Raw genomic sequence first — 17,117 nt, forward strand, 5'->3', positions numbered from 1 at the left:
TCATTAACAAATATAGATTCATGTTCCCTCACAAAGCCCATCTGTTTGCTTTGACTTATTTTTTGAATCGATAGCAATGACTCGCTGGTTTGAACACAGCATATTTTTCTATTTTTTTTTTTTAGTCACATGAATATCTTGTTTTGCAACTTCCTTTATTTTGTACAAACTTATTTCTGCTGGATAAGCTTTTCTTTCTCAATAGTATAACAGAGGATAATGGACTGTTAGCCATCCGCATGTATGATTCTGTAATACTGACATAAATACATCCATGTTTATAAATGGGCCATTTGTAGACATGTGTGTAATTAAACAAGACACTACAAATGTAAATATGTAACTATTAAAAGCCATTTAAGATTTACTTAACTTTAATGGCATGCAAATAAAGTTTCAGCTAAAGCATGTTGAAATGTGGTAATGAAGGAAATCAAACAAGTTCTGACAGCTTCATTTCTTGTACTGAATGTATGATATGTTTAAAGCTGAAGTTTAAGTATGGCAATCTCCAGCTTGGATCCATGTAAATATGCACAGAACATATAGGTGGGATCCCGGAGGAAGCTGGGAATCACTGTAGTTAGGTATGGGCAGAATGCCCCCCTGTTCGGGAATTCTGCTACCAACCAAACAGCGAACCCCTTTGAAGTCTTTAGAAGCCAAACAGGGAAAAGCAAAAGTACCCATTTTGAAGGCGTATATGCAATTAATTGGCTATAAAAGGGGTATGGGGGCCTGGGTACCGCCCTGGGGGACATATATCAGACATCACATGACCAGGTGGCCCCACCCCTTGCCTATATAAGAAATTTCAAAGTGCAGAGCAGGCATACAGTGGGAGGCCTCCCAGGAGGCGGGGCTTTTTAAATTGTTTCTATTTTTCGGGTCCTGGCGTGATTGACAATAAAAGACGGGGATGGCTGGCTCAGGCTTACAGCGGCTCACTGAGAGGCTAAGATGGGTGTCAGTCCAGGCACCTGGCGGATCCAGACTCCATTGTCATGATGATGCCTGGACTGACTTCAGCCTGAAAACGGATCACGGGAGTGCAAAACGAACTGCACTCCTGTGATCCATAGAAGTACAGCCAAACAAGCTTTGGCTGTACTTATCCTTTACAGGATGCCATTCAGGAGGGTGCTGACAGGGTCAAACATGAAGTGAAAATTCGCTCCGTGTATGGACAGCTTTATTTTTGTCTTTTTAATGTGTTTTTGCCTCTATTTACACCTGCTGAAGGAAGGTGAGACTGTTTTATCCTTCCAGTTCAATTCATAGGAATTGACAAGGACACGGAATTTGTGGCAAGATCACCATATGTTTTTGGCACTTGCTGAAAATGTTTTTAGCCTGCAAAAGGATACTAATGCAGTTACAACATCTAAGGACTGGTAAGCTGCAATATATTAAATTTTTGTTTTTGGGTTTAGTTTTCCTTTAACCACTTCAGCCCTGGAAGGATTTACCCCCTTCCTGACCAGAGAACTTTTTGCGATTCGGCACTGCGTCGCTTTAACAAAATTGGCATCCTTTTTTTTCCCACAAATAGAGCGTTCTTTTGGTGGTATTTAATCACCCCTGTTTTTTTAATTTTTTACGCTATAAACAAAAAATTGCGACAATTTTGAAAAAAACACATTATTTTTTACTTTTTGCTATAATAAATATCTCCCAAAAATATATTAAAAAAAAATTTTTCCAGTCCGCAGGTCCCGCGCACGGCGGGAATTTCAAAGTAACCTACGTGCTATTCTGCCGACTTATATATGCCGACAAGTGGTTAATGGAATTCTGGCTTTATATATTAAAAGGACACAATTGTTTTTTTTTATTTTTTTCACTTTTTGTTATTTGTGTTTCATGTAGAGCAGATTGTAGGGGTTCTGTTTTTAAATTCCATTCTCAGTATTGCCAGGGCTGAATGATTGTCACTTTCTACTCTAAATGACTATGTTTGTTCTCCATGATCCCACTGTATGTAGGAAAGTAGCCACCTCTTGCTGAGATGGACTATGAACTATGGGATTTAAAGTGTGCATAGCATGATCGCAACTAATGTGCACTGCTCATTCCAAACAAATGGAAGTGAAGCAGAAAGGGAGCTTTTAGAAGACGTTACAATGCATTCGTAAAGTATTCACAGCGCTTCACTTTTTCCACATTTTGTTATGTTACAGCCTTATTCCAAAATGGGTTCAATTTATTATTTTCCTCAAAATTCTACAAACACTGCCCCATAATGAAAATGTGAAGGAAGTTTGTTTGAAATCTTTACAAGTTTATTAAAAATAAAAAATTAAAAGAATCACATGTACAGAAGTATTCTCAGCCTTTGCTCAATACTTTGTTGAAGCACCTTTTTCAGCCTTTTTGAGTATGATTGGCACGCATATTTTTAGGTAGTTTCTCCCAATCATTTTTCAGGACCTCTCAAGCTCCATCAGGTTGGTTGGGGAGCGTTGGTGCATAGCCATTTTCAGATCTCTCCAGAAATGCTCAATTGGGTTCAAGTCTGGGCTCTGGCTGGGCCACTGAAGGACATTCACAGAGTTGTCTCATAGCCACTTCTTTGTTATCTTGGCTGTGTGCATGGGTCGTTGTCCTTTTGAAAGATGAACCCCAGTCTGAGGTCCAGAGTGCTCTGGAGCAGATTTTCATCATGGATGTCTCTGTATATTACTGCCTTTTTTCTTTCTCTCAATCCTGACTAGTCTCCCAGTTCCTGCCACTGAAAAGCATCCCCACAACAAGATGCTACCACCACCATGCTTCACTGTACTGATGGTATTGGCCAGGTGATAAGCGATGCCTGGTTTCCTCCAGATATGACGCTTGCTATTCAGGACAAGGAGTTCAATCTTTGTTTCATCAGACCAGTGAAATTTGTTTCTCGTGTTCTGAGAGTCCTTCAGGTGCCTTTTGGCAAACTCCAGGTGGGCTGTTATGTGCCTTTTCCTGAGGAGTGGCTTCTGTCTGGTCACTCTACCATACAGGTCTGAGTGGTGGAGTGCTGCAGAGATGGTCGTTTTTTTGGATGGTTCTCATCTCTCCACAGAGAAACACTGGAGCTCTGTCAGAGTGACCATGGGGTTCTTGGTCACTTCCATGACTAAAGCCCTTCTCCCCCGATCCCTCAGTTTGGCCGGACGGCCCACTCTAGGAGAATCCTCTTGGTTCTAAACTTCTTCCATTTATGGATGATAGAGGCCACTAAGCTCATTGGAACATTCAATGCTGCAGAAATGTTTCTTTAGCATAACCCAGAACTCTGTGCCTTGATACAATCCTGTCTCGGAGGTCTACAGACAATTCCTTGGACTTCATGGCTTGGTTTGTTCTCTGATATGCACGGTTAACCATGGGGCCTTAAATAGATAGGTGTGTGCCTTTCCAAATCATGTCCAATCAACTGAATTTATCACAGGTGGACTCCAACCAAGTTGTAGAAACATCTCAAGGATGATCAGTGGAAAAAGGATCCACCTAAGCTAAATTTTGAATGGCATGGCAAAGGCTGTGAATTCTTACGTACATGTGATTTTTTTCATTTTTTATTTTTAATAAATTTGCAAAGATTTCAAACAAAGTTCTTTAACATTGTCATTATGAGGTACTGTTTGTAGAATTTTGAGGAAAATAATTAATTGAATCTATTTCGGAATAAGGTTGTAACATAATAAAATGTGCAAAAAAAAATAGAATACAGGGCAGTTTAGCAGTAGATGTGTATAGATTATTTTTGGAAAATAAAGATATTGTGTAGTATCACTTTAAGCCTCTTGTAAAGGAAGGGGCAGCATATGTGGGCAGTCAGTTGTGCTGTTTTCACACGCCCTACAAGGGAGATGCTGATAGAACATAGAGATAACCTCATTGGTCTATTAGTGTTCCTTCAGTGAGGTCACAGGCTGAGGTCACAGAGATGACCAAGTTGCCTAACTGCAGCAAGGTATGGATGCCAAGCTGGCTGTGATTTGTGTTAATTTTGTTAAATTGCAAGATGTTGCAGCACAGTTCAGGGTTGGAGTTTATTTTGCAACATTATCTGCATGCAGTCTGTATGTTCTCCCTCTGTTTAGATAACTTTCATCCCACATTCAATAAGACATCCTGGAACTGGCTTTATTTCAAAACTGTCCTTGATGTGTGCACATAAGACAGATGTGAAAGGCTTAATAGAGTAATAATATAAAGTGCTAGTTTGCTGTAAAATGTATACCTTGTACACACCCTCATCAAATCATTCTCTGCAGCTATTACCTTTTGTACCACCACCCCTTCCCTTTAGAATGTAAGCTCTACGAGCAGGGCCCTCCTGTACCTTTTGTATTGTACTATATTTGTGTTGCCCCCCCCCATACATTGTAAAGTGCTCTGTAAACTGTTGGCGCTATATAAATCGTGAATAATAATAATAATAATAATAATAATATTAACTTAAAGTAGAGCTAAAGGCATAACCTTTTTAAATTGTTAATAGATAGGGTTCTAACCCCTGTCAGTTGTTTTTTTTTTTGCTGTCTGTGTCCCATTGGGGAGATTTTCCTTCACTTCCTGCCCCATAGCCAAAACAGGAAGTGAGGGGGGATCTTTCAAAGGTGAGGAAATCCCTGGCAGTCACCAGAACTAGTGTCCCCCATTGGAAGATTTTCCCTCTATTCCTGTGCTAATGACAACACTAAAAATTAGATTTTTTTTTTGGTCCACGTTGACTCTCGTAATATTGAAAAACAGGACAAATAGAGAGGTTGAATCTCCCTGACGTGGTACAGACATCATTAAAAACTGACTGGGGTTCTAATACTTCCCCTCTCTTTATTTATACTTAGAGGTGCTTGCACATAATTACCTACAACTTTTATGGACCCATCTAACCCTAAATGACAGCAGTTTTAAAAATGCTCCCTTAAGATCCTGACACATTTAAGTGTGTCCACTTGGGGTTAATTGTGGTTTCCTATATACGTTGCCTATGTGTTATTCTTCTCTTTGTGTGTAATTTTAAACAGAATTAAAGTGGTAATAAATCTAAAAGCAAACACTTATTATATTGGAGCTTAACAGAGAGTTTACCACTGATAGGTGTGGTTGCAATGATCAGCTTTTCATTAAGTATGTAAAATCTTTATCCCAAAAGGAAAAGGATAAATTAGTGTTATTAAGTGTTAGCTGGAGTTTGGCTTTAATTTGCTAGTGTATCTAAACCTACTAGTCCATCTCTAACACTCCCCTCCCCCCAGACTGACAATGCTGCTTTCAAAAGGTTCACCCTCTGCTCCTTCATGCAGAGTAAAGGCAAGGGTAAGGTGCCCCAGGGTTCACCATCCTAGCCCCAAGAGAGAAGGAGAAACAGCTACAGCAGGTCAGTGCAGGCTCAGAGAAAGACTTTGGGAGTTGGTCTCCCTCTCGGCCCCTCCCCTCCATAGCCCAGGGAGAATAGCAGGCCTACAGGGAGTGAATGCCTTATTGTAGGGACACAGGCAGTCACCACCAGGGCCTGGGACTAAGAGTCCATATTGCTTTTTTAACTGTGTTGGGGGTCTGCTACCCATTGGAGCCATGTGATTAATTGAGGCTTTTAAGTAAAGAGCATTAACTACAGCCTGCCTTTTTGTGCCTTTGCTGCTCTGAAGGGAGAGTTCTACTGGAGCCCCCTTGCTGTCGCATCTGAGCAGGTAGGCCAGTGTCGCAAGTCCCTGGGAGTGCTGGGGAGAAGCCACGTAGCCGGGAGGGTGGAAAGGGGATCAGCCTCCACCCGCAACCCACACATGGGGGAGACGAGCTGGTTCTTGGAAAATCCATAGGAATAAATGGGAGTGTTAGGGCCTGGATCTGATTGTGGACCTCTGCAATGTCTGGCTGTGATTCTTCTCACTGTGTTTCCCGAGGTGCTGGACAGCTCCCTGTTTCATCCCTTGGACAATCTTGCCTTGTACCTTGTTTTTGATCAAACATGAATTCTTTGCTTCTCCTTTAAATTTTCTGATTTAAGCCATGTCTCTGAACTTTCTGTTTAGCATATTATTGTTATCTTCTTCAGGCAATATCTTGCTTCTTTCAATCTTGCTGTCGTGTGTATGTTTACTACCACTTGATACTGACCTTTGGCTTATTCTTTGACTGCGCTTGCTCTTGATTCCAACCTGCAACCACTTGTTACCTACTTTTGGCTTGTTCTTTGACTACACTTCTTCTTGATCTCTACCTGCTATAGCTGCTACCAGACCCCCGCTTACTCACCTCCTGGTGGGGCAAGTCTGAGGACAACAACCCTGACACTAGCACACAGAAAAAACAATCTCCACCATCTCAGCTCTGGTGAATACCAGTTAGTGCTTAGACCCTGAACCTTGGGTGAGCCTGCGTCATCTGCCAGGGTGAACTGCTCATGTACTTTTCCTGCTGGTCGATGGGAGCCTATCTACTGCTATAGCTACTGGGCTCTGAGCCTGACCCCTGGCCATGCCGGTAAGTGCAGAGCACATAAGCAAGTCAGGAGCTGAGCTTTAAGTAGAAGTGTACTTAAAAGTGTGATTGTGCCAAAGCCATGGACACTAAAGAATGTTATTATTCCTAACAATCAGTAAAGGAACTTTAAAATAAGCCATCCCTGACATCTTCTGCTGCTTTATAAATATTTAATTCTCAAATATCCTTAAAGATCCCAACAAAGATTCAAATGCCTCTTTTCCCCACACTGAAATGCAGCACAATGTTTACAAAAATAGGATAGACTGCATTTTCCCAAAGTACATCACACATGATATGTTTTAAAGTCCATTGGGATCCCATTTACAAAAATGGCATCACAGCACAGCAATAAACATACAGCAATAAACATATTGCCAGACATCTAAAGTCTCCCACATTTCTGCGGCGGCTCCCGCACACCCGCAAGCGCCTTGCAAACACCCGGGAATGATTGGTGCGGCGGGGAACAGCTATTAACACCGATCTCCTTTGTATCGACTTTTAGCTGACAGATGCTTCTCCTTCTCTCCTTCCTGTGGCTGTCAGCTAAAAAGCTATACAGGGAGATTGATGATCACAGCTGTCCCTCCCGCTGCACTGATCATTCCTGGCTATTTTGTGTGCTCCTCCCCCAGCCCCCTCCATGTCCTTCTCAAGCCCCCCTGTTCTCTTCCATCCCCCATGTTCTCTTCTGCCCCCCGTCATCCCCCACAGCCGGCTCCCCTCCTCGCCTCTCCTCTCCTGCCGGTTGCAAGGGGGAACTGTCAGTAATTGAACACAGTGAGCGAGATCACCCCGTGTCCTGTGATAACTGAGCAGAGTACACTGTATTTACTCTGTTCAGTTTATGAATGAACAGGAGCCTCTGTCTTTTGTTCATTAATCTTTAGTGCTGAGAAAGGGACTCCTGTGTCCTCAGTCCCTTTGTCTATCTCAAAGGGGAGATGTCAGGGTTCTGCTTAGACCCCTGACATCTCATAAAGCCCCACAAAAAATATTTTTTAAAAATTTGCGGGAGAGAAGCGCCACCTCCCTTAAATCTGTTTTTGCAGGTTGGGATGTCTGTATTGCACATTGCAGCATGGTGTAGTAACATGTGCAGTATTGCAACACAATGATGTTAATTTGCCCTTAGAGAGATACTAAAGTGTTAGTTTTTTTTTATTTAAAAATACCAAACATGTTATACTTACCTGCTCTGTGAAGTGGTTTTGCACAGAGCAACCCTGATCCTCCTTTCTTGAGTCCCTCGTCCGCGCTCCTGGCCCCTCCCTCCTGCCGAGTGCCCCCAAAGCAAGCAGCAACCGAATTGAGCCTCTGCTCTGTGTTTATTTAGACACAGAGCTGTGGCTCGGCCCCTCCCCCTATCTCTCCTCATTGGCTCACTGACTTTGATTGACAGAAGTGGGCGCCACGCTGCCATCTCAACCAATGAGGAGGTGGAGTCCCTGGCAGCCGAGACTCTCCTGCAAGATCCCTGGATCGAGAAGGGCTCAGGTAAGTATTAGGGGGGCTGAGGGCTGCTGCATAGAATGCATTAAGATAAAACACCTTCTGACTTTACAATCACTTTAATTTGGGTTTTAGTCAGTTTATAAAAGCTTAGTAACACTCAGGCCCCTTTCACACTTGTGTGACTTGTCCTGTGACTTGGAACTGCAAAGTTGTACCCCATGATTTCCAATGAGTACTATTCATATCTGTGCGACTGCAAGATGTAGCGCACTACTTCGGTCCATCTTTGATGCGACATGAGGTCCATAGACTTTACACAGACATCGCTTCAAGTGTCGCCAAAGCTGCGGCAAAATTGGGTCAACGTCGTGACAAAAATTGGGGCAGGTCACACAAGTGTGAAAGGGGCTTATGTGTTTACATTAGAAAGCTGTCAGGCTGCCAAAATTCTGGTGCAATAGGAAAATAATAGGAAAAAAAACAGAGATTTCAGTGCCTCTGTTACATACAGTAGTTAGTCAGGTTGAAAAAAGCTACAAGTCTTTTTAGCTTTAAACTGCTTTAAGGCTCTGTTCACATCTAGGCGTTGCTATTTTACAAGCGTTTTTCTGGCGTTTTTTCAGAATTTTTGTGCAGGCATGTTCAAGGTTAAAAGGTCACCAATGTAAAAGCAGTAAAACGCCTGTAATCTGACAAAAAAAAAGCTTGTGTACTTTCTTGAGCGACAGGCATTTTGGGGACATTAAAATGAATGGATTTTTTCTTGTTGGGCATTTTTAGAAAATGCTCAAAAATGCCTAGATGCTTGTTCAGAATATGTAAACACTTTATTGTGTATGATCTGGGTCCAAATATTGTATTGTTTGATAACAAAAAATAAAACCATGCCTGACTAGTTTGTCTGCTATGAGTAGAGTATAAAGACAAAGTTTATATCATAAAAACAGAAGACAATGGCTCTGTAATGGATGCTAGACAAACATTTTATACTAATGTTATTTTTACATGGTAAATATTTAGAAAGATGAAAAAAAGATAAATGATTAATGTGTATTTACATATCATCGCTAATTAATGGAACCTAATTTACAACATTATTTCTTTTCCCAGACTTTAGGCTGCTCCTGTGTAGCATCTTCTGTTCTCAGTGATGGAAAGGCTGGAGGATATTTGACTAATAATCTTGGCTTTGCAATGGCAGTCACAATGGCAATCTACGCTACTGGAGGAGTGTCTGGTAGGCATAATTTTTTTGCTTTTAGCAGTGCACTGTATTGAAGTGTATGTATAAGCCAAAAATTAAAAAAATATTTTATCTCAAGATACTTTTTAAAGCAGACTTTCCGTAATATTTTCAACTTTCCATCTATTAAATCCTCTGCCCTTGTTGTTTTAACTTTGGATAGTAAAACTTTTTTTTTATGCCAGTAAATCCCTTATACAGGCCACTTCCTGTTTCTTGTTGGGTAAAAAGCCTAGGCTTATGACATCATGCACAGCTCTTTCTCACACTATCATGAGAGTTTGCCAGGAAGGGAGGGGGGATAAGTCATAATAGGACCAATGAGAGTTGCAGGGCTGCAGAGCTGGAGGTGTGTCTGTGTAAATCCAGGAAATGAACAGGCAGCAGCTTCAGCTGCCCACAGTTAAAATAGCTGCAGCCAGACTCAGGGGAAGGAGATTTCTGCAGCATATTTGGCAGATACAGAATCACAGTATATATAAAATAATATGCAAAATGGTTGGGGGAAGCTTCAGAATAGCAAAGATGTTTTTATTAGGCATGTGCGATTAGTTTTGTACGAAACAAAAATTCGTACGAATTTCCGGAAATTCATACATTTGTACGAATCCGAAATATGAATTTTTATGCTTATGAAATCCGTACAAAACACGACATTTAGTTTACGAATTTCGGATCCAAATTCATAACGCAAATTCGTAACGAAAAGTTAACGAACCTAAAAGTTAAAAACCCAGGAAGTCAGCACAGCACAGGGATGGTGGGAACCCCTCATAATGATAAATTCATCATAACAAAAATTCCTAATTGTTACGAAAAGTTAATGAACCTAAAAGTTAAAACCCCAGGAAGTCAGCACAGGGATAGTGGGAACCCTATGGGAATTTCTATGCTTACGAATTTCATATGAAATTCGAAATTTCGTTAACGCATTTCAGAATTTCGGATCCAAATTAACAGAAACATGACTGGTGTTTTGTTCCCCAATCAGAGAAGGTCAGCACAGCACAGGGATGGTGGGAACCCCTCATAATGGGCACAGCGGGTGTACACTCAGACCCAGAACCCCTCATAATGATAAATTCTTCATAACAAAAATTAGTAATTGTTACGAAAAGTTAACAAACCTAAAAGCTAAAACCCCAGGAAGTCAGCACAGCACAGGGATGGTGGGAACCCCTCATAATGGGCACAGCGGGTGTACACTCAGACCCACTCAGACCCAGGAACTCAGCACAGGGATGGTGGGAACCCCTCATAATGCTAAATTCATCATAACAAACATTCGTAATTGTTACGAAAAGTTAACAAACCTAAAATTTAAAAACCCAGGAAGTCAGCACAGCACAGGGATGTTTACGAAAGCTAACGAAAATTGGTATTTCGTACACATCCGAATTTAATTTCGTAAACTAATTACGAAATACGAATTTCTTTTCATACGGAATGAAACAAAACAAATTTTTTGACGGCGCCCATGTCTAGTTTTTAGTACAAATTGTATGAGCAGACTGCAGTTTCTCTTTAAGCCATGTACTGTATAGTATAACATTTGTGCTGTGTCCACAGTCGTTTGTGCTATCACTGCTCACATTCTTTTTGCATTATGTACAGTTTTGCATTTATAGCTGTGTTATCATTTTCAAACTATGTTTCTATAGAAGTGGAGTTTTACTCTTGTAAGGGCCTGTTTTTCAAGCTTTTGTCCGAGTCCATCAAAATTGCTTGTCTCCCCATACACGTCTATGGAAATGCAAATAACTTAAAATGTTTGTAAAGGTTTTTTTGTTTTTTTTTTCTGAATAACAATCATGTTATACTTACCTGCACTGTGCAAGAGTTTTGCACAGAGCAGCCTCGATCCTCCTCTTCCAGCGCTCCTCCCCTTCATCGGGTGCCCCCACAGAGAGCCGTATTCCCTGGGAGCATCCGTATGGGCACATAAGGAAAAGAAAAAGAAGAGAGGGGAGAGGTGGAAGAGTAAGGGGTGAGGGGGGGAGAGGGTGGACTGCTGGTAGTCATGTCAACTTCTAGATATGAAGCGCACAAATAAGATCAACAATGGTATACAGAGTGTTATATATGCAGATTTTTGCGTTGGTTAAGATGGTAAAGTAGCCATTTTCGATTGAGTGTCATGCAGGGTTGTAGATATATCTTTGTAGCAAGGGGTGGATGTGAATTCAACCCATGGGGCTCAAATTAAGGAATGGCGCTTAGTATTTCCTCTGTCTTCCATGAGACAGACCTTTTGTAACCAGTTATTCATGGATGGGATTGTAGGTTGGCCCCAGAGAACAGGAATGAGGGCCATAGCTGTGTTTAGCAAGTGAGGGATGAGGCTTGTACCTGCAAATTGGCTCAAGCGTGGCATGGAAGAGTATAGTCCATGGATCGCGAGGAAGGTGGATTTTGGTTATCTGGTGTATCAATTTGAGAATGTCGGTCCAAAAAGAGCAGATTAGGGGGCAGGTCCACCAAATGTGAGCGTGAGTAGCGTTGTTCCCACAGTTCCTCCAACACAACCGGGAGCTGGAAAGGAACATTCGGGGGAAGCTTGGATGGGGTGTAGTGCCACCTGGTGAGTAGTTTATAGTTGGTTTCCGCCATTCTTGAAGCTAGTGAGGAGACATGTGCAAGCTGTAAGATTTTATCTTTTTGCTTGTTTGTAAGGTAGGATTCAAGGTTGTTTTCCATTTAACAAGGAAATCTGGGTATGAAGGGTTTTGTAGTTCGATGAGGGCCTTGTAAAACTGTGAAATGCAGTGTAGTGGAGGATCTTTGCAGTTGAACAAGGATTCAATTCCAGTTAGATCCTGTACGCCTCCTAGTGGCCCAAGGGAAGGTCAGGAGGAAGCATTGTATCTGGTTGTGCCTCCATTTGTCCATAAATGTGATGGGTTATGGGCCCAAAATCTCTGACAATGGCTTAAGGGTGATTGAATGTAGGATATAATGAAGAAGAAGTGGTTCCCCTGATGACCAAGTTTTAAATCCCAGATCCATGGAGCCGAGTAGAAAGTAGTTGTGGTGTAGGAGCTGCATCAAGGGGGAGTCGTAGGACCAAGAGAATTTTTTGTGTAGTGCATCTCATACATCAAGGAAAGAGGTGGTAAGGAGTGAGGTATATGGAGATAGGGCTCTGGAGAAGCGAGGTATCCAGGGGATAATGGATAAGTGTGAACCACATAGAACATATTCCAATTTAACCCATAATTTGGAGGTTGCAGCATATTTCCAATCCTCTATTTGTGTTAGTACTACAGCATGATAATACGCTTTAAAATTTGGTAGAGCTAAACCCCCAGGGCACTTGGAGTGATATCCAAATGAAGACAGGGATCATGGTCTGGAGCAAGGAGTAGAACCCTATAGGAACATCCAATGACAACATTTGAAGAATAAAGAGTATAACTGGCAAGATGTAAATTTTTATGATACTTTAACTAGCCAGGAATGGGATAGGAAAGACCATTTCTGGAGGTCTGCTCTGATATTATTCAATAGGGGGGTATAATTATGTTTGAAAAGCGATTAGAAACTGGGGGTGAGATAGATGCATAGGTATTTCATACTCTTCAGTTCCCAGTGGAAAGGAAAGAGGTTTCAGTTGGTTAGCTTCTGAGCGAGGGAGATTAATGTTTAGGATATCGTATTTAGTTACATTTATTTTGAAGTTGGATATTGTTTGAAAGGTAGAAAAGCTTTTGAGAGGACTGAATGCGAGCCTCTTGCCGACTGATTATGGGCCCTGGATTTTAAGTGGCACAGGGTGAATGAGAACCCCACTATAATCTGTGCTAGTTAGATTCAATGCTATATATATGTATATATAATGTGTGTTGCCTCATGCTGTTGGGACACACACTGTCAGATGCCAATATCATGAACTCCAGCCACCTGTCTGTTTGCTTGTATAATGTAAATGAGTCTAGTCTGGCTTGTAATGGTATTCCACACATTGTTGTTTGGGCTAATTAACCCTGTGTTGATGTTTATGGTAATGTTTATTGAATTGTTAGTGAGCTAGGAGCCGAAAAGTCTTATCCCTCAGTCAACTAGTCTGAGTGTTGATTTAGATAATTAGCTCATGCTAATTAGGTTAGGTTTTAGTCTTCTACTGTATTATAAATACTTGGCATTTTGGTTCTAATAAATCAATCCATGTTGAGCAGCTAAGCAAGTCTCGTCTTGTTTTGTGCTTGTGAGCAGTTGGAATATCTGATATCTATGTTCAGACTTAGGAAGCCGTATACTGACGGAAGCACTCAATCAGAGTGTGGGATCGGTTCCGTCACATGGGCTCTATGTCCTACCTGAACACCTTTTATGCTTTTTTTGTGTCTAATTGTTGCCAAAAAAGGTTCTAAAGTGATGGCAAAAAGAAGAGGGGATAGGGAGCAACCTTGTCTGGTGCCATTGTGTAGTGTAAAGGGGTCACTTAGAGATCCATTAATTCAAATTTGTGCAGTTGGGTCAGAGTAACGGGAGGACATGCAGTGGTACATTTTGGGCCCTAGTCCAAAATAACATAGGGTCATCTTAAGATAATCCCAGTCCACCCTATCGAATGCTTTTTCAGCATCAGTAGAGAGGACGAGAGTGGGCTGGGCATATCTATGAACATAGTGGATCAGTGATAGGGAACGTAGGGAGTTATCTCTGGCTTCTCTGTTGGGTATAAAACCTGTTTGGTCTGCTGTGATCCATCGGGGGAGCAAGGGGATTAACTATTGGCCATGACTTTGGTATAAAGTTTAGTGTCTACTTTTAATAATGAAATTGGTCTGTAGCTGCTACAAAGGGTAGGATCCTTGCGAGGTTTAGGAATAACTGTTATAAGGAAAAGGATTCCAGGCTTAAACCTGAGGTGTTAGAGATTGAGTTTGCATAAGCTATGAGACAGGGGAGTAGGACATCACCAAATGTTTTTTCATATATGACTGTGAATCCACCTGGTCCCGAGGTTTTACCTGTGGCTGTAGATTTTAATGCGTTTTGGAATTATTTGATGGAGAAGTCAGTTTCCATACTTCTAAGGGCCGTTTGAGAGCGTTTGTGAAGTTTCTCTGTTTTTGAGTAAGAGAGTATTCGTTTGCGTTTCTCTTCCTGAGAAAGGGAAACAAAGTCACCTTTAATGTTATACAGGTCAGCACAGAATTCTCTGAAGGCCTTGGTAATTTGAAGGGTAGCATGGGCTATTTCACATGTTTGGGATTTGATTTTAGGCTTGTTTGAAGGGATCTTCCCAATTGTTTACCAGGTTTGTCCCACCATTTGTAGAATTTTTGCAAAATTAAATTAAATGTATATTTTGTTTCTAAGTCCAGAAGAGCTTTGAGCTCTTCCCTTTTAAGTGTAAGAGCTTTGAGGTATGAGGCGTGTAAGGATAACTTGTGTTGTTTATCTAAGTCTGCAAGTCTTATCTAAGGGGGCAGTTTCGGAACATGCATTCTACGTGAAGTATTGGATCAGGGAAGAAGATAAGATGGAGACTTCAGTGGGATTGGAGAGGAGAGAGTCATTGCGTTTCCAATTATTGGGGGTGATGTGACAAAGAGGACATGGTCAGACGTATAGAGACAGGTGTATGATCTGATACAGATGCAGTACCTATAGAGGTCGAAAGCAAAAGAGGAAAGTGGAAATGGTTTATGAAAATTCTGGAGTAGGAGTGGTGAGTTTTGGAAAAATGGGAATAATCTTTATCTTTGGGGTGGAGTGAACGCTATATGTCTATTAATTGGAGATCAATAAGCCTTTTTTTAACATAAGCTAATCGTTTCAATGGGATACTAGAGCGAATTTGTGAAGTGTCCATAATGGTATCCAGTGGCATGTTTATCTCGCCTGCAAGAATTTTTATAGTTTAGTGAGGATTTGGGAAATAAAGGCGGGTTGATTGTAATTTGGGCAATAAACATTCACCCAGGGGGAATTTGGTGTTTCCCAGAAAGCCCTTGAGGAAAAGAAAGCGACCATGATCATCCGCTAGCATGTCAGCAGGTCAAAAGGATACACTTCCACTGAACCCAATTGCCACTCCCTTGGCCTTATTAGTATCAGATAAACTATAGTACAATTGCAGGAAATGAGGCAAAGAAAGTTTAACAGAGGTGGAGTGTGTCAAATGTCTCTCTTGAAGAAAGGCAATGGAAAAGGAAGATTTTTTTTCAGTTCTCTTAGTACTTGATGCCTTTTCATGGCCAAATTTAAGCCCCTTACATTATATGAGGTAACTGTTAGAGTAGCCACTGTGTCGGTGGTGTACAAACGCTCAGCCAATAAACCTAATCCTTTTTCAATGGATTTCTACAAACTATGGAACATATCTGCCAGTTCTTTTTTGAGCCCATACACCAGGGATAACATTTCCAAGCCAGCAGGGGATCCAGGGTCCTCTATGAGCTCTGAGCAGCAAGAGGAAGCAGGAGAACTTTCCCGGAAGGAAGCCGCGTGTGAGGAGGGAGACTCAATAGATCTCAGAGCTCTGGATAACACGCTTTGTGTGTTATGGCTGGATCTCTGTGTGGCCAGGTACCACTTAATGGAGCATGCAGAGGATAGCTGAGCAGCCAAACCTTTCCCAGACCTCTTGCCAAGTGTTTTAGATGGCATCACTAGTGGAGTTAGGGCCACTGGCTGGAACGGAGCTCTTCTCAGACACATCCGCTCGGCGCCATGCATAGGCCACGCCCCCTCCCTTACACTTAATTTATGTCAAATACTCAGGACTCAAAAAAGATTTCCTTTTGCCCTCCTTCTTCCTCCTTAGTGTATTTTCTCATATCATGACATTCATAGCCAGAGCCATAATGGAAAGGAAGAAATTGCCAATAGTGCTTATATATATCATAAAATAAAATAACTTTATTGACACTCCATATACTACTGACATGTACAAGATGCTTGTAGCGTGCCACGCTCTTGACGCATTTGTTTAAAACCATTTTTATTCGTGACACCCTAACTGCTGAGCAGTGTATATTCGATTATTTCTCTTTCAGGATGCAAACACAGTGATGTCAAATTTCCCCTCCCCATCACTCGCTCCCTTTCCAATATGGCTCTGGCTATGATTGGAAAGAGATAAAGAGGGAGGGTGATAACCCCTTTCAAATTTCTTTGCCATCCAAGTCCCATTGTGGAGATTTCCCTTCACTTTGTGTCCTATAACCAAATCAGAGAAAATCCCTCCAAAATGAGAGAAATGCCTGGTTGTCACCAGGGTTACCAGAAATAGTTTCCCCGTTGAAAGATTTCCCCTCTATGTCTGCTTTTACTTTCTCTTTAACCACTTGCCAACCAGCCCCTGTCATAAAGTGGCAGGTCGGCTTGTTCCCGCAAATCGTCGTAGTTGTACGGTGGTCCCTTTAACAGCTACAATGTCCGCCGGCTACCCGCGGTCGCTCCACAAAGAGTCAGTTCTGATAAGGGAGTTCAGAGTGATCGTCTGTTCCTAGTGATTATGAATAACAATCTCTCTGTATTCCCAGTCAGTCCCCAAAATAGTTGTTCTCAGATGCCAGCCTGTAGGCTTCATGCTCAAAGAACTCTTCTACTTGACAGATTGATGCTATACGTAAAGTATATATATATAGCCAAAACTTTTTTTTTTACATTTTGGATAAGGTAGGGAACCATTATGACCACTGTTAAGTTTCTATTTCTGTCTGTGTCCCCACTTCTGAGATTCATCTTCCAATTTTTCCTGGTGACCTTTGGCACTTGGATAGAAAGTGATGAAAAATCCAAAAATGTACAGTTGTCAACAGAACAAGATCTAAGGGGAAATCTAACAGGTATACCTGTTCCAGGAATAGGTACAGTAAGAGAGACTTCAGCTCACTTAGTAAAGATTGTGTCTTTCTTTGTATTGTCTTTCTGGGGCAAGAAGTGCAAGCAAATTATTCCAAGAGGATGTAGACAGCAAAAAAAAAAGAAC

General features: G+C 41.5%; 1 protein-coding gene across 1 annotated transcript in view; it reads left to right on the forward strand.

Moving 5' to 3' along the window:
* Window positions 1-17,117, forward strand: part of AQP9 (aquaporin 9) — a 54,680-nt gene that overhangs the window by 11,014 nt on the left and 26,549 nt on the right. The window contains exon 2 of the mRNA XM_077472725.1: window positions 9,040-9,166. Coding sequence (XP_077328851.1) covers window positions 9,040-9,166 — 127 coding nt within the window. The remainder of the gene's footprint in view (window positions 1-9,039; window positions 9,167-17,117) is intronic.

The sequence above is a fragment of the Lithobates pipiens genome, unplaced genomic scaffold (genome assembly GCF_037356315.1).
Source record: "Lithobates pipiens isolate NorthernLeopardFrog02 unplaced genomic scaffold, aLitPip1_a1.2 Scaffold_8, whole genome shotgun sequence".
Taxonomy (NCBI): Eukaryota; Metazoa; Chordata; class Amphibia; order Anura; family Ranidae; genus Lithobates; species Lithobates pipiens.